The 18,561-nt window shown below is 33.4% G+C and overlaps 1 protein-coding gene across 5 annotated transcripts in view; it reads right to left on the bottom strand.

Moving 5' to 3' along the window:
- Nucleotides 1-1,832: 1,832 nt before the first annotated feature.
- Nucleotides 1,833-18,561, bottom strand: part of LOC108727827 (R3H domain-containing protein 1) — a 46,928-nt gene continuing 30,199 nt past the window's right edge. For 2 of the 5 annotated variants that reach the window (XM_018456102.1, XM_018456094.1), the window contains exons 9-16: nucleotides 16,983-17,162; nucleotides 16,759-16,912; nucleotides 16,484-16,674; nucleotides 16,021-16,194; nucleotides 15,778-15,940; nucleotides 15,522-15,702; nucleotides 15,324-15,427; nucleotides 1,833-2,520 (exon numbers count right to left, since the gene is read on the bottom strand). In XM_018456102.1, the coding sequence (XP_018311604.1) occupies nucleotides 2,450-2,520; nucleotides 15,324-15,427; nucleotides 15,522-15,702; nucleotides 15,778-15,940; nucleotides 16,021-16,194; nucleotides 16,484-16,674; nucleotides 16,759-16,912; nucleotides 16,983-17,162 (1,218 nt within the window). In that variant the 3' untranslated portion in view covers nucleotides 1,833-2,449. Of the gene's footprint in view, nucleotides 2,521-13,123; nucleotides 13,270-15,050; nucleotides 15,140-15,323; nucleotides 15,428-15,521; nucleotides 15,703-15,777; nucleotides 15,941-16,020; nucleotides 16,195-16,483; nucleotides 16,675-16,758; nucleotides 16,913-16,982; nucleotides 17,163-18,561 lie in introns of those variants that run through there. The other 3 variants (XM_018456127.1, XM_018456110.1, XM_018456118.1) reach the window with 3 other exon arrangements.

Consider the following 18,561-nt stretch of genomic DNA (forward strand, 5'->3'; position numbering starts at 1 on the left):
ATGGATATATCGGTACATATTCGCAATTTGTCCGCGTTATCTAAATAATTTTCAGAACCGATCTCATCGACGTAGTTTAGGAATGCGATCGATTAAATCTTTCATCTCCTTGTCTGCGCCACAGCTAAAGCTGATATGGATAGAGAACCAATTAGATCAATATTAACCTTACATTACTCGCGTGTAAAATATATCCTAGCCTTAAAAATCTACTAAACCTACAGAGTAAAACTTTACAATTGATTGAATACTGCACAAATTGTTTAACAATTAAAAAAAACTTTTGCACTTATCTTTATCTAAAAAAAATGTATGGAACATGATTAATCTCTTTAATTATGTTAAATCGTCAGAGAACAATGATGAAAATTAACATAAAATATTTGTATAATATTTGTAAACCTATAAAAAATCAATAAAATATTAATAAACTTTTTTTTATTAAAAAACGTGTCAAAAAAAATGACAAAAAATCTAATCTTTTCTCAAATAAATTTTACTTAAAAAAATTTGTAATTTTTTATCCGAACGAGATTCATACAGAAGATGCACTAAAACATGTGATAATATATATACCTTACCTTTTTTTCCGATCGTTTGGATGGGCTCTACAATGTCAACGGCAAACCATGGTCACACGAAACCTCGAGCAAATGTTAATAAAATCTTTTGAAAAAATTTGTACTTAACTATTAAATTAAATATATTAAAATGTATATGTGCACTCTTAAAATTTATCAGAGTTATTGTTTTTTCAAACAAAAATTCTAAGTTTGTTCCATTTCTGAGCGCTATAAATCAGAACCTCCCCTTAATAATAACACTGATTAGCATCCTAAAAATTTGTAAATAATTTATTACGAAAAATATTCCGATTGAGATGATAGGTTTTTAAGAAGCTAATCTTCTTAAATTAAGAAGCTAGTATTATTAGATATTGAATAAAATTGATAATTGTATATATATTTACACATGAATATTACTAAGCACCAAAACTCGCTTTGATCGAAAATGGCATTCTTCTCTCTTATTTGTATTTAAATATTTCTCGGTTTATTTCACTTAATATTGTTTTGCACTTATCTTTATCAAATGATGTATGAAATATTATCAACTTTTAATTGTAAATCATCAAAGAGTACAATGAAAATTGAGATTTAATGCCGAGGTGTACACTTCATGCGAGTAAATACGTCAAAAAAAGTTCACGCAAATAATGTAAGGTTACATCCCCCCCCATAGCAAAAAATGTCACAGTTACATCACAACAATCATGGTTATGTCATGGTGATGTGCGAATGTCCGCTTTATCACAATGTGACGTCACAGCAATGTCATGGTGATGTGCGAATGTCTTTGTAACATGTATTATTTTGTTATGACAATCTCACAGTGACATCATTTTTCTTCCTGACTATGACTATGACTACTTGTGATTCTATTGTGACATGAATGTGACCCTTTACTATGGAGATCAATACTTGCAATTTTTTGCAAAAATTCATTTCATCATCCTACAATTTGCCAACCTGAACGATAAAATTTTGAATGAGAATAATACAGAAATATTTCGGATTTGAAATTCAAAATGTTAGTTCACTATCGGCTAATCTTATCTCTATATCACGATTCTATTCAATTGCAGAACAGAAAAACTCATTCGTCAATCCTTTTACCAATACCTTAATTCTGTAACTCTTAACAATAATATGGTATCGTTATATTATCGTTGAGCAGATTTTTTTCCTATCTACGCAACACCAATGTATCTATATCGACACTGTAGTTAAAGAGTTACAGAATCCTAGTACAGGACGTTAATCGATGCGACCGGTTTCTTGTCAAGTATTAGGTGTCACGTTCACCGTAGTTCTCGTTCGCTTTGCAGTCTAATTATCTAAACATAAGCAACTGTGATAAAAAGATACGCTTAACGGTAAGATACGTTGTTTCCTGTATCGCTAAAGTAACTCCATTTTCACGTCGTTTTGACACACGTATCCCGTGTTCTTATCGGGAAGTAGCGAAAACACAGATCGCGATGTTTCTCGCTATTTCTCGCAAGTCACTCCATCGCGTCTATTATATTATACAACAAATAAGAAAACAAATAATTTTCTGCTGCGACTTGTTACGCAGAACAACGATTCGATTATCATTAAAAGGACGCTCAAATCAACGGAAGGACTCCACCAAACAGTCAGGGGAGAGAAAGAGAGAGAGAGAAAGAGATAAAGATGGTATTCTTTTGTGCGGAAATCGATATTGCAACTCGCATATAAACCTTTTCGTATTTTAAATAACGCGATGTTCCCTATACTCTCTTTCTGTCCTGTCTTCCACCGATTTATTGCTCGTCGTTGTCCATCATCTTACATCGCATTATAAAAATAGTAGGGTATACGAATGTGTGAGGTCTCGCAAACTTATACATATTAACCCGTTCTCTTTAAGAATTGCTCGTGTTCGATTGAAACTGTGTTAAGTGTTTGCCTCTTTTTCGGTCTCTTCGTTGAATTTCTAAAATAAACGAAGAAGAAATTACAAAGTCACTTGAGAGCGATGGTAATAAAAAATTCGTCACATCTGCTGTACATACAATAACCCAATTCTTGTTTTCAATGGATAAAAATCCGAGGTAGACGTCGTTGAGAATAACGTACGTCGCCAGTACGGTCGAATCGACGTAACAAAGTTAAAAATAGTTGCGAAAATCTTTCGCTATAACATGAATTAAATAAATTCCAATTTGAATAATAATAATAATAATAATTCCAATGTGAAATATAAAACAATCTAAAAATATTTTATAATATCCATTTCTACCAATGTAAATTAACTTTCACTCTTAATTTAAGGATAATACATTATCTTTTAATAAAATGAAAAAAATTATTTCAATAAAAGAAATAGACTTTTTTAAAAAATAATTAAGATAAAATAAGAAAAAATGTTTCCTTTAAACTATAAAACTGTATTGTTAAAGGTAAATATAAACATTGACCTTATTATTAAACTGCTTTATATGTATATAACATTTATTTTTATATAGGAAGTATAAATTATCAATTCCAATTACTTTTTGCAGAGACTGTGCAGCCTTAAGTTCCTTTTTACATTTTTTGAATCCAAGAGAATTAAAAAAAAGATAAAAAATAACTTAACCAAGATTAAAATTAGACTACATTCGTAGAAATGGACATAAATCTCATAAGAATTAAAAGAATTTTAACTGGACAGTCGTACGACGGCACGATGTCAAACAGATGTATACGCACTAAATCGGCTAAATAAACAAAATGAAGAAAGTAAATACGAGGTTGTTTGCACGACTTTTACGTGACTTTCACCGAAATTTGTTGGAAAAGAGAGAAGCGGCAATCCTAATAAATGTAACGCTCATGCGACGCTGTATATAATAGTTGCTTTCAATTTATCAAAACTCAGATAATTCTCTCTCTCATTTGTGACATCATAACTCAATTGAATTCGTTTTCATTCTGACAAGTAAGATTCAACTGAGTTTTTACTTACAATCTACTAAAAATGTGCTTTATTGAATTTTCTTAACATTAAAAGTGAGATTATAAACTTGTGGTTGCTACGCGATAACTTTGTCATCAAAGTAAGTAAGTAGCGACGTCATTATCTAAGTATAAAATACATAACTTTAGACTTAGTATCACTTGTGTGAAAATGGAAAGCAACTATTATACGCTCGCGTATCATACCCTGATACGGTTTCTCCCTCGTTCTCCTCTCTCCTTCACGCTCTCCTGGTTTCGCGTAGAGATACTGTTAGTAGATCACATGAATTTGAATGTACGAAATACATGGTGCCGCAAGGTGTGAATGATACATGACGGCGATCCTGCAAGGTGAGTTCCTTTGTATCTCTTCACCTATCATTATTATCTTAAAGAGATGCGTGAATTGCTTTTCTGCTTAATAGATACAATTATGCTTCTTTTTCTTTAACTCACTACAATGACATTAGGTACAGTTAAATACTATGCTTGTGCGCCCATACACACCCAAGCACACACTCACAAACAAACACACACGCACACATACACACACTCACACGCACGCACAAAACAGACACAGATCTCTTTACTCAAAGTGTTTTGTGATACCTACATTTTCTTCGCTTTTTATATTTAATCGGATTTCTTGTCTTTCTTTCTCTTCTTATTAGCCTATAACGGGACCTGCCACACCTTCTCACGAAGAAAAAGTAGTGTTATCTTCGCGTTAATGGCTAAATAGATGAATTCCCGTGTACATCGTATGCACGTTCTCGCTTTTATTTTTGGACTATCATAAAAAGATAGGCACACCTTCACCTACGTTTTTGAAGTACAATCACCGTAAGCGAAGCTTTTGGATGGATTCCACTTGTTTTCACAGAGCAACGCGGACATCCTTCGCGATTACAATCTACGGTTGAAAGGTAACCACTAAGGAGATCCTAAAGTGAAGTCCAAACTCCGACGAGACTGGTTGTTGAGAGAGACTGTTTCACCGAAAATCGACATAACTTTATATATAACAACATCAATATTGCACGCACACATATACATAAATTTCGTAGAACAATAGTGTTTTAATTAGACGTCTAAGTATAATTCGAGAAAGTATAATCCGAAGAACTCTACGTTGTTTTTTTGTGTAAACAATTAGTTTATGAACAACAATTTCGTAAGTACAGATTGCAAAATTTTTATATCAAGGAAATGCTGTTACGAATGTTGACAGCTCTGACGTCATATTGGACTAAAAAATGGTAAAGAAAATCTCAATTTAAACAACTTTTTTCGTTCTTAGCATAAACACTACTTCGCAGACACGTATTAATGTGTATACTTTAATCCTGGAAAAGGATTTTTCGCGAATCTGTAAAAAAGGAAAGAAGTAATTTTTATACAAAAATATATATATAATTTTTATACAAAAATATATGTTATATTATTGCATTGAGTCGGTAAAATAGACGACTTTAGGATCCCCTTAACAGTCGATTATTGATATTTCTTTTTTGTTTTTTTTACGAAACTATTTTGTTTGCTTTGCGAAAGTGCAAGTGATATCATGTTTTCTTAATGTAAAATGATGTATCATATGTAATAGTGTAGTCGCGCGAGATCTGTCCGCGCTGATCCGTCTAGTTTTCACAGACGGAGATGTTTTTAAGTCCGTGTTTATTCCTGCACTCTCTGAACTGATGCACACGGTACAATAAGTTGTGAAGTAAAACGTATATTTGTTTCACTTCAACTTATTGTACCGTGTGTACCAGTTTAGAAAATGTAAGAATAAAAAACAGACCTATTAATTGCCACGACCGCGTGTCACCATCACTCCTATCGATGTAGTACATATATATCGTCATATATCATATACATATATTGTATATCGCATATGCCTCTATTTCGTTGGAACAAGTATGCGAAAAGAATACATCTGTCGTATAATATGCACGCACGCACGTACGCATGCACGCACGTACGTACGCACGCACATATACAGGGTGACAAAAAAATACCGGTACCCTAAAATATCTCGAAAAAAATATAGATTTCATAGAAAACTATTTCAGATAAAAGTTGTAGGGTTTAAAAAGATCTATTTACCGGTCTCGTCAATGTGACCTTGAGTGTTACCGTCAAGGTCTAAAGTTATGTATATTTTATACTTAAATAATGACATCACTACCTACTTAAGATGATACCCCAAGGTCAAACTAGTAAGATCGATAGATCTTCTTAAACTTATCTCCCTGCAACTTATCTGAAATAATTTTCTATAAAACTTATATTTTTCGAGATATTTCGGGGTCCTGGTATTTTTTCCTTATCATGTATATATATGTATATACATAGAGGTTCCGAAATTTGCAAATCAAAATACCACAGCAAAAGATTTTTTCCGAAAAAATAAATAAAAAGTTTTATGTGTATATTTTTCCTTCAAGCAAAAGTTTTTGAGATGTAGTTTAAATATAGCCAGTTATACAGATTTTGTTTAGACGGCTACCTATCCATGAATCGCGCGTGCGGTCATGCAGTGGTGAATTTACATATTTTTGCGCCCCAAGCATTTTCTTGGCACCTTCTTGAAACACTTGGCGTCCTTTTCAGACGAATGAATAACCAAAAAAAAGTTGGCTATCATCGAAAGGTACTACTTTTTCGCCTAACGTCAAGATTCTATTTTTGTGCGCCAAAATATTACCTCAAAGTGCTACATTGGCGGAAATGCGCCACACCTAGCAACCTTGCTCAAATATAAGATTAGCTTTAATCTCAATTCCAAGAAGGATGGCGCTTTTATGCCTCTAGAAGGACAGAGACCCTAGACACGGGCACACTTGTAAGCATTTGTCTAAATCCACTGCTGCGTGAGGTAATGAGCGCGCACTTCAACACATATTATATACAGTTCGTCTAAAGGTAATCCATAATCGGTTATATTTAAACCTTTATTATTTCACAAATACTTGCGTGAAATACAAATCTACACATCTTTTTATTTAATTTTTTTAACTCTTTCTTACTGTAATATTTTGATTCGCGAATTTTGGGACATCCTGTGTATATACATACACATACACATATATATGTATATTTAATGGTGTGTATGTGTGTGTATGTGTGTATATTATATATTATATACAAGGTTGGACATTTAAAGTTTTCCATCAAATCAAAAATTTGTTTAGACAAAAGTTGTGTACAGGGCGAGTTTGATTAAAAGTTTACTGTTCTTTTTTTTCGAAAATAGTTAAATATAACGTCCTATCAGTCCGGAAAATATGATAGAAGAAATAAAAATATTTTTCGGAGAATATAACGATTCAAGAGTTAAAAGAAATCCAAGCAAGCTTTCCACGAAGATTACAAACATGTTTAAATCAATATGGTGAACATTTGAAACATTTATTGCAATAATAAGAAAATTTGTTTCAAACTTATAGTCTGACTTTTTTTATTTTATATCCTAAAAATAATTATATAATAATTTTTGAAAAAATGCTCTAACACAAAAGTATTCAGCTCATTACTATCGATAAAATACAAAAATATTTTTTTCCTTCCATTAAAAAAAACTTTTTTATTGATAGTAGAAAACCAAAGTCACATTTAAATCTAATTAAATACAAGAAATACCTACATATTTTTGGTCAAGCGAATCTTATTTAGTTTAAATACATCCGTGTGAATTTGTACATTCTAATTCAAGGTCATTTAAAGTTACTCAAAATCATCAAAGTACATCCCATTATTTATCCTACAATTTTGGTAATAGGAAACCCCTATCACCGTCGAAACGAAAAAGAAGAACACGTGAGATGACCTTAACGAAGACGAGAAAATTAGAAAAACCAGGTCTGACCAACCCCGTGAGAAAGAAAGATGGTCATTTAAAAAGACCAAATCAACGGACGACATTCTACAAATCAAGAAGTTACAACAAGAATTAAATATCTTAAGGAGAAGATAAAAGATCTCATATAGAGAAGACATATAGGTGTTTTCCTCCTATCTCTAATCGTTTTCGAAAAAAAACGTGGTCAATTTTTTATCAGACTCACCCTGTATTGTGTATTATATACATATATACAGAGTATTAAATTAAGATTATAACAATACTTAAGGTAAATTCCCGAGATCATTTTAAGACGAAAATCCCAGTACCTATAATAGTCTTTGTATTATAAAGATAGCGAATCATTATACTGTCGATACTACCTAAACTAAAGTTTGTGTGTTCAAATATGAACGGAAAATATCAATCACACCTAATGCGCAAACTTTAAGCGATATGATTCGATCTTCAAATGCTTATAATACAAAAACTATTATAGCCTCGATATTTTGATATTAGAAATTTTGTCTTAAGATGATTTTAAGTATTTATCCTTGAGGAGGTTCTCGCGTTTGATATAAGACAAGTCTATAATATACATGTAATACAAAAGTTAATAATATCAATAATGTCTAGAAAAAATTTCATTGACTTTTATCGTATCATTTTGAAGATATTTAATTCTAAATTTATAGAATTTTACATTACAAGTTGAAAGTATAATCGTATTCTGTAGTTATTCTCTTTTAAATTGAGACACTTACGTATAAGACAGCAATTTAAAAATCGTTACAATTATAAAATAAATACTTAGGTTTGTTCTCGTAAAGTTTCATTTAAACTGACCAAACAGTTTACAAGAAATTTATATTCTTTAATGAAAAAAGCTAGAATATATGTCAAATGGATGATGCGTATACATCAGATGAGCATCTTACAACTTTTATTTTGTTATTTTGAAAATATTTAGTAACATATAAAATTAACAATAATTATGTATAATGGCGTAAAATATTATTAGTAATCTTTTTATTCCATTATTTTAATTGTTTTACATATTATTATGAATAAACTGTCTATTGACTAGGAAGTAGCGCGAGAACCACTTAAGCGTTGTTACAATCTTTACCGAACCAACCTTTATCCTGCATATTACATCTATATGTATATAAATATATATTTTATATACATATATATAGGGTGATCAGACCATCCGAAAGGTTACTCACTTGCAAATAGAGTGCTTCATTGATTTCCGATTATTTATGATTTCAAGTAATTTCAACGTGATTTCATGTTTAACTATATAATTTAAATTTGACTTCTTGAAAATTTAATGTTGAAATGATTTCAACTCAGTTTTGATTTAACTTGATTTCAAAAATAATTTCAATGAATGCTTGACTAGTTTCGTGAGTGAATAGCTCCTATCCGTGCCACCCTTTTTTTCTCGTAAATGGATAGTAGTCGGAAGTTAGAAAAAAATTTTTCATTATCAAAGTCTTCATAAACAATTCAATGGTAACATTTTAATTTCTCGGTCACTCACAATGATGACCTTGACAACCAATGTCAAGGTCATTGGAGGTGGCTTCACCCTTTTCTTAATATTTACCATATTTATCAATTTTTAACTTAAAATCTCCAATTTTTTATGTCTGGATAAATGGATGGCTAATAATCTGACATTTTTTCTCGTCCCTTATTTTTCTCGAAAGTAAGTGAAAATAAATGAATTAAAAAAAGCTTAAGAAAACGTTGTTTGTTTTTACAAGAACTATCCAATAATTGTACTATTCAATGATAGTACAACTACCCAACTCGATCTATGTTTTCATTAAAAATTTCAGACTTGATTCAGGTTTACCGTTCTTTCGGTAGTTTTTGGAAAATTAAAACTGCCATAACAGTTCATATAAGCTTTGATAATGAAAATTTTTTCCCCAACACACTTCTGACTACTATTCATTTCCAAGAACAGAGGATGGTATGGGTGATTTGATACACTCCGCATATATGTATATAATATCACATTTTACGCGTCAGATAGACTTTATGTACATGCAATATATTGTATATATTAGCACACATATGACACGCACGAAAATAATACAGAGAGAAAGATAGAAAGAAGGAGAGATAGACGGAGGAGAGAGAGAAGAGAAAGGAAGGAATAAAACGGGATATTTATTTAAAGCTACGTTCCGTCATTTACTTCGAATACGGAAAATTTATAGGCTACGTTAACGTATACTAGATTTTCAGTATTCGCAGTGAATAACGGAATGTAGCTGAAATAGATATCGCTATTCCTTTAGTGCTCTCTCTCTCTAGGAAAGTATAGTTCTTAAGCACTAAAAAAGAGGGAAGGGAGAGAGGAAATGAGGGACGGAAGAAAGAAGTGATATGTGTATGTATTTTGTGTGTGTGTGTGTGTGTGTGTGTGTGTGTGTGTGTATGTATGTATTTTGTGTGTGTGTGTGTGTGTGTTTATACTCAAATTTGAATGTAAACACCCAATTTTTTAGGAGTTTACTCTCAAAAATTTGGGTGTATACACTTAAATTGTGAGTGTTTACGCTGCAGATTAAGTATTTACACTCAAACATTGAATATGTAAACCCAAAGATCGAGTGTTTATTTTTAAAATTGAGTCTATACATTAAAAAAATGAGAGCATACACCCAATAATTAAGTGTTCACATTAAGTTTAAGTATACACACTATAAACATTTATAAAAGTTTACTCTCAACACTTGTATATGACACTCAATAGATGAGTGTAAATCTTAAACAGCTTAAACCTTTGAGTGTCATTTCCAAAATTGAGTGTAAGAGTCACTTGAGTGTTAATCTTTATGATTAAGTATTGATGCTGAAATGTTGAATCTATAGCCATTATGTTGGGCCCGCCATATTGAATTGCTAAAAAGGTCAGAGTGCTAAAGAAAGTATATAGATATTTTGCATCTACAAAAAGAAATTTTTCGGTTGAGTTTTTAGACAAGAGTAGCTTTTTTAATAGAGAAAAAAAATGTGTGTGTGTGTGTGTGTGTGTGTGTGTGTGTGTACATGATTTTGCAAAATTCATGAACCATGTTCGCATATAGTGAAAGATAAATAGTAGTATTTAAAAAAAACCAAACTTCTGAGACTAAAGAATACTTACAGACGAAATTGCTAATATGATTTGTGACTGATATTAAACACGAAAAATTATCTGTTATCATAAATAAGAATAGAGTAGTTTCGATCTTTTTCTGCAACAAAGCGGAAGTAATAAATTCTGAGGCTGTGAATGCTGTGATGGCTTCACGCTACTTAATTACTGCTTGAAACTAGACATAAAGATTATGTACTGAATACGTTTACATATTTACTTATAATTAATGACACTCACAGGTACAATCATGAATTGTGATTGATCAAAGACATATCTAGTTGAACATTACAGAATGTTCCGAAAGTGTAAAATATTACATCTTATATTTCTTCGAATGATTATTATTTTGTTTTCCCTTGCAACATTTCGTAAAACATAATAGAAACTTTCAAAATACAAGAGAAAGAAAGAAAGAAAGACAGACAGAGGAAGAGAATACGCTTGTAGAAATTATATTTAAGCGTTTTATGAAGAATATGTAAATTCTCGTCATTCACAATAAATACATATCAAAGGAAAAAGTAAGGGCTGGCATCGTTAACGCGCGGCCAACTTTTAGAATTTTCATAGATACATATTACGCTGAGGTAGCACAGAACAATTTGCTTAAAAATGGACTCAGAATGGGCAGCGATGTCCCTAATTTGTTATTTTTGTGAAGTTGACATCCACTTTTACCAATTTAGATTTCAAAGGATGTTTTTTGTAGAATTTTACTTGCAGATAATTACAGTAATCATTATTTTGTTTGTAGTTAAAAAACAAAAATGCTATTGACTTTTAAAAAACAGATAGGAATTTTTATTAGCTACACCTTAAATGGCACCAGATTTATATAGTAAATCGTTGTAGTTAAAAAATAAGCTTATAATCTTTTTTATTTTAAATGAATTTTTAGCTGTTGTATAAAAATCGATTGTAAGTTATTTTTTAATTACAAACAAAAACGTTGGTACTTCAAACATCTACAATTTCATATATAAATCTGGTACCATTAGCAACATATTTGTCTTGTAGCTGTCATGTTGCTTGCTAAGTATGTGTTGCTACCAGAATTGCAGCAACTGAGTTCTTATTTGTTGATAACTTGATGCCTTCACGATATGACAATTTTAAGTAACAACTTGTTATCAATTTGCCGACAACTTTAAAATGATCATCATAAAAATTCGTACTATTGCCGTCATATTGCCATAATAATATGCAGCATCACACAATGCTGTTATATTGCCGATATTGATTAAAGGTAACATTGATGCTATCTTGCCGTTAAATTGCTGGCAATATATATACACATTGTTGCCTGCATGTTGCTACAATGTCGGTATATTCAAAATAGTTGAAGACAGCAAAATCTACAAGTTGCTAGCATCATAAGCAATCACAGATTTGTGCGATTTTTCTGAGACACGCTTTGCTGAGTGAGCTAAAAAAATTCCTGTCTTTTAAAAATCGATAGCATTTTTATTTTTCAATTAAAAACGAAATAATGATTTCTACAATCATCCACAGGCAAATCTTACAAGAAATACCCTTTGAAATCTGAATTGGTAAGTCAAATGTCAATTTCAAGTATATTTATTGACCGATGTGATGGCAGCGAGTGTATCAAAATTAGCGGGTAAGATAGATAGTAGAACATCTCTTTGGATCGCCATTAATACTAAGCCGAAAGACTCGTGCACCTTGTAAACGTACTCAGTAAGATATAGTCTTTGTTTTCAGCTATTTCATACATTAATTTAATCGTCATACATATTCTCCTGGCGGTCGGCATCACCTTGACAAATTCGTACTTATTTGTAATCCTAATGGTAATGCTCCTTAAAGGTAAATCTCACATTCATATAGTATCTGTAAAACTGCAGTAAAATCGCAGTTAATATCTTCAAGTATTTTGTGTGTGTGTGTGTGTGTGTTTGTGTGTAGAATATTTTACTATTCGGTGCATCACTAATTCGCTCGTCTTATGTCTGGACACATACGTGATCATGTTCTGTCCTTCTTCCTTTTGTGTTTCATCCTAGAAAACAAAAAGTCTAAAATCGAGACATAAAACGTCCTAAAGATGTTTTAGACCGTCTTATGTCTCGTTCTTGGACATGCGTATTATCTAGGATGCTTGTGCATTGTCATAATACCAGAAAACAGTATATCCAAAATACGAACATAATTTAAGACGTCCTGAAGCTGTCTCTCAGACATTATGTCATAAAGATGTCCTCAAAACGTTTGTAGATCATCTTATATTCCCTTTTTGGACATGCATACTGTCTGGCATAATTCAATTTTACTGTGAATTCAGGGCGACTGAAAGTTTTAAGAGTAAGAGTTAAGTTTTTTCATCTTTCGTACATCCTCCAAAAAAAAAAAAAAAAACAATTCGCGTAACAGTATACTATTTTTCTTTTCACTCGAGATGTACATACGTGCATGCGTATATTCTTCTAATAACATCTTTGTTGCTTCTCTTTAAATAATTCAGGATATATATATGTATATATATATATATATAGAATTATGTATATATATAATACGTATATAAATAATAATTAATATGGCAAACTCTTAGGAATATATCGTGTTTCTGAACAGTAAAGCTGAACAGTAAGTTGTCAATCATGATTATTGTTCATAATCAAAATTGTATGACTCGCATTATCAGTGATGTTATCCTGTCAATCCGTTTGCTTAAAATTGTACCTGATTCCGACGGGTGATGGTCACTTTCACCGTTCCTAGAAAGAAATATTACTTCTGAGGACAGAATAGAATTCGTTGTTCTTCTTGACATATATAATAGTGAGTTATTCTGATGCAAATATAAATGAATGTCATTAAAACAAAGAACATAGGGAAAAGTGGGATAATTGTGCGCATTTTGGTTTAGTACTTTTCCGATAAATGACCGCTACCGCGGCAAAATTTCTAGGCTAGAATAGTAATTCTTTTCAGATATAACCATAAGTTAGGTATATAATTTGAAAATGGAGTTAACGGCAAAAGTAAGAAAAGATGAAATTACATATTTTGATAATAATTTTGACATCTAAAAAATAAGATGGTAAATCCGTATTCTTATTTTGTTTATTTAATCATGCATACCTTACTAAAGTACGTCATTGTATGCGTTTTTGAAATATTATTCGTTGAATTAAAATAAAAAAAGTCTTTGAGTAACAGTTTTTCTCCTCAAATCAATTAGCAGCGGGAAATTGTGCGCATTGATATAATTCAAAGGTTTCTCCCACAATAAAAAGTGCACTATTTGTGAAGAATTCGGAAGATATGGAACTCTGCTCAACAAATTAAAATAACATGATATCAATGAATGCATTCAGTACTACAACCGCTCACTGAGCGCTCAGTGAGCGCTTGCATCTTATTGGCATATATAATTATTGGCATATATTTAGTTAAAACTAAAAATATAGACCAAATAGATATAAGAACTCACTGAGCGCTTGTGGTACTGAATGCATCCAATATTTCGTATTGTACAACATAAATGTACACATATGGTGTTACATAACAGCTCAAGAAACGTACCAAATCGAGAGGAAATAAAAATGACGTACTTTGATGTCAAAATGATGATTTTTTGTTACAAAATTTGACTGTTTATTGACGTATTTATATTGACTTCGACTTCAAAAACCACATCTCAGCAATGAATTTCCTTTAGGTGCGCACAATTCCCCCACTTTCCTGTGTAGCAACATCAACTGTAACTCATAAAGGAAGCCTTGTACGTAAAAGCAAAATGTTTTCTAAGAAAAAATAACTCATACAACAAATTGTAACTAAACATAGTCATAGTCGACGTGAAAAAGAGTGAGAACATGTTCTCTAATGTCAATCTGACAAAGTTGAATTAATATTATCTGTATCTCTTGCCAAGTGCATAATAAGCATGAAAGATATATATATATATATATATATACGGTACGTGTCATGTAAAAAAGAGTTAGAAAAAAGTGTGCAAAGAACACATTCAATGTCATTATAATGTCAAAATATCTACAAGAAAATTCCAGAACCGTTCTTCCTTAATTTTCAATTAGATAACGTTTAGAAATATGCACTTTTTACAAAGAAAAAGAAGTTTCTTTTTCTTTGTAACATTAAATACGAAAATTGGACAGAAACATTTCTGAACATTTTCTTATCAATTCAGAATAATATCCCGTGCGCGTTACTATTTAAGCACAGTGCAACAATAAAATATATGTGCAATGAAAAGATATCTTTCCTACTTTTCTCCATAAGAAAGCTTTTAGCTTTTTCCACAGTATCTTTCTCTATATATCAATAAATTTGTATTATATTTTTGCCTGACGCTAATCGTTATATTATAAGCTCAAAAACACCGTAATTATCTCGAGATGTATAATATATATATAATCATTTAAATTACTTAATAAATTTATGGAAGTAGGAATCACTTTCCAGCACGTACAAAAACAAAAAACGATAAATATTAATAAAGATAAATCAACGCACGTGAAGAAGCCCCTATCGTACAAAGAAGACACTGTGTGTATGTTCTGTGTAATATTTTATATTTAAGTTCTGTACCTTATATTATACTGTCTTCCACAGGTTTCGCTTTTAAGAGGAGACAAGAATTGTGTCAAAATTGTGTTACACTTTATTCTTCATAAGCGAAATGAAAGCAGAAAATAACTAAATCTTAAGCGATGTACTGAGCGCAAACATCGAATTCTTTTCTTTCTCTCTCTCTCTCTCTCTCTCTCTTTTTCTCTCTATGCTTTTTGCTAATTTTTTATACCTTCTCTGATGTCTTTGGGTATGTTTGATGGGAGCGATGACATGGAAGATGTCTGATAAAAATTGGGTCGTGCGCCGCTTGGTGGCAAAGATGTTATTTTGGACCTGAATTGCACGAGATAATAAATTTATAAATTTACCGTGAGAAATAAAAAATAATATTTGATAAGAACAGAAATAACATGAGTTTCAAAGCTACCTATGTTTGCGAATTTTCTGATTTCTGCCGTCAAAGGAAGTCGGCGTACCGGGACCCGAGGTGTTAGACGAAGGTGGCCTGTAAGGCCGCGGGCAGCCTTGAACAACAGGCGGTGATGATACTGGTGCATACTGCAACCGGGAATTGGATGGTACGCCTGAGTGCATCAATCTCATGTCCCCTGCATTTATGAATATTTTAAATGCCGTTTAAAGAACGATTTAATGAATGTATGCTACATTTAAAAGGATCATACCTTGCACGATATGGACACCCTGATACATTGGCAGTGGGTAACGTGGTTGAGGTTGTGCGCTTCGGTCCCCGCTCCCACCTCCGAAGAACTCGTGCGCCGGAGTTGGAGACCGACTGGCTCTTTGGGAGTTACCTGGCGTTGTCGCCCGCACGCTGGGAACGATCTATTTCAAGAAAACATTTTTAGTTTACAGTTCCTTGATAACTTATCAATAGTATATAGATGTTACTGTTGCATTTTTACCGGAACGTTTTGCCTGAAGACGAGATTGGGAACCAGCGTGGGTGCCATATATGTGCCAGGCGGCGCCGGGGATGTACCGTTGTGGGTGACCTGATGTCCGAATGTTCCACTGGTTACCATTGTCGGGGCTGCGTAGCTACTCGAGTTAACATACATCAACGGCATACCAGGTATCTATTAATCACATCAAATATAAAATATTGTATATTAATATTTTATATTAATATTATACTGAATTTCCAAAAAGTATTGGAACGCTTTAATATTTCAGAAATTGAACATTTCCAAAAGAAATATTCCAGCGCGAAAATTATATTGTTTTAGGGCTATCAAACACAAAATGACATAAGCTGTGATGTTATGCATTGACGTGTAACTTTTTTATTATTTGAACCAATTATCTTATCTCCTGCAAAATTAATATTGGCAATTAATTATCAATATGAACAGATTAGTAAATTACTTGACTAGATGTTGGTGTGTTCGGTGGCGTAGGTACTCTGTACATCACAGGCGGTGGTTGCATCGCCGGTTGCGCTGGCGGATAATACGTAGGAATCATTTGAACTGGTGGTTGATACGTATAGTCGCCAGGAGTCGGAGTTACTGCTGGTAACGAATTGTAAGGTACCGGATAACTGCCGACGAAATTAGCTGAAGTACACAACGTCAATTATTTTAAATAAATTTGCAGAAAAAGCAAAGAGATAGAAATATAACAATTGCGATGTAACGTACAACTTGGTTGGCTCGGAGATGTCATTGTTTGCGCGTTGAAAGAATAATTCGTTGGAAACCTCTGCTGTTGATGTAGCTGTTGCCTATCCCCTGGATTTTGACCGACAGAAATTGTCGTTCCAGGTGGAGGCACAAAATACATGGTCTGTTGAGGCTAGAAAGATTTATCTTTCATCAAGTAAAAGTGGCAATCAAAGAATACATCGCATATATTTTATTTTTACCGGTATTTGATTTGGCGATGGTTGCCAATAATTTGGTTGTATTGACTGCACATTTTGCATGGTCTGATTCGCAGAGGGTGGCGGATACGTGGAATGCGGAGGCGTGGAGTGGCTGTCCCCATTGCTACGCTGATCGTAAATGTTCATACCTAAGAAATATCCGGATAACTCGGCCATGTCCTGCACATCAGTTATAGCATTATGGTTGAATTTTTCGAAAAATGTTTTACGAATTTATTTATACCACAACACATTACTTGCGCAGACTTGTTAAGCTTGTCAATCAAAGACAAATAAATCCTTAAATAATAATTTAACCTAATCTAACCAAAATCCTAGTCAGAATTAGTTAGATGACTAGGTTACATTCACGTTACAATAGAGTTACATTCAAGTTATATTAGATTACAATAGGTTGAACTAGATGTTGGACAAATGATTGAGATCAATTCTGTAGAGATTATTTCCAGGACAGGTGAATCGGATTCCGGGAATCGATAGTATCGGTCTTGATCGCGGATGGAGAGTCCAAAACCTACAGGGGCTATTTCTGTGGAATATGATGATTAGCCTCTCCCCTTCATCTGCTATATCTGGAGAACATCGTAGGAAGAGACCATGGCGGCAATCAACGCCTCCGCGTGGCGCCGTAGTGCTAGAGGTGACTCCACAAAAGATTGAGGTACTGTTCTATAAGAAGCACCAAGTTGTGAAGCGACCGCCTTTGGCATATATTACGATAGGGACAGCCTGCCTGGTCCAAGTGGGGTCTAAATGGGGTCCAAGTACTACAGCTTCACCTTGGATGGACTTCGGCGGCTACGGTACCGAGTGGCATTTCCTCTTGGAGATCCTGGTCCTGATATGTATCCGAATAGTGGTAGTAGATATGCACCGAATAGTATCGACGAGTTCAGGAGATACGGGATAGGAAAGGATATGTCACAGAGACATGGAGATAATCAGAAAGGAGCAGCGTTTGAATGTTAGCAAGACCAACTGTTCGATCTGACGATCACAGGCCGTGAGACTGTCAAGACTATTTGGTCCTGTCTGTCCAAATAGATGGGCAGGCTCCCACAATGGGCTATCCTACCGCCTAATAAAGGTGATGGCTGGCCATGAACGTTTCGACCAATACCTGTGTCGCATAGGCAAAGAGAACAGTAGTCGAAAGGTGTCTTCATCATTGCAGTTAGGGATTCGAAGCGTAGAGGATTCACACACTGGAAGTATATTCAGCATGAACGGTGGACAGCTAAGCCTTGACCGAGGTTGTAGGTAAAGACATTTCGGTCCGGGTTATGCTCGGGAGCGAAACAGCCTGGAAGGCGGCCTCCTCCTTCTGTGAGTCAGTTATGATAAAAAAGGAAGATCCTAAAAAAATAAAGAGAGGGGAGGTGTTGCTCCCTCTCTCAATTGGAGGTGGCAATCTGCCGGGGAGGCAATCTGGATTGAAGTGTCAGCGTCCTTCAGTACACTTACGCGCGTTAATAACAATGAAGGGGGGGACATGAAATCTGATCTCTCCCCCGATCTTGGCGCAAGTGGAACGGGTTCGCCCTGTTGAAAAAATCAG

Source organism: Mycetomoellerius zeteki, unplaced genomic scaffold (assembly GCF_001594055.1).
Source record: "Mycetomoellerius zeteki isolate Tzet28-1 unplaced genomic scaffold, Tzet1.0 scaffold113, whole genome shotgun sequence".
NCBI lineage: Eukaryota > Metazoa > Arthropoda > Insecta > Hymenoptera > Formicidae > Mycetomoellerius > Mycetomoellerius zeteki.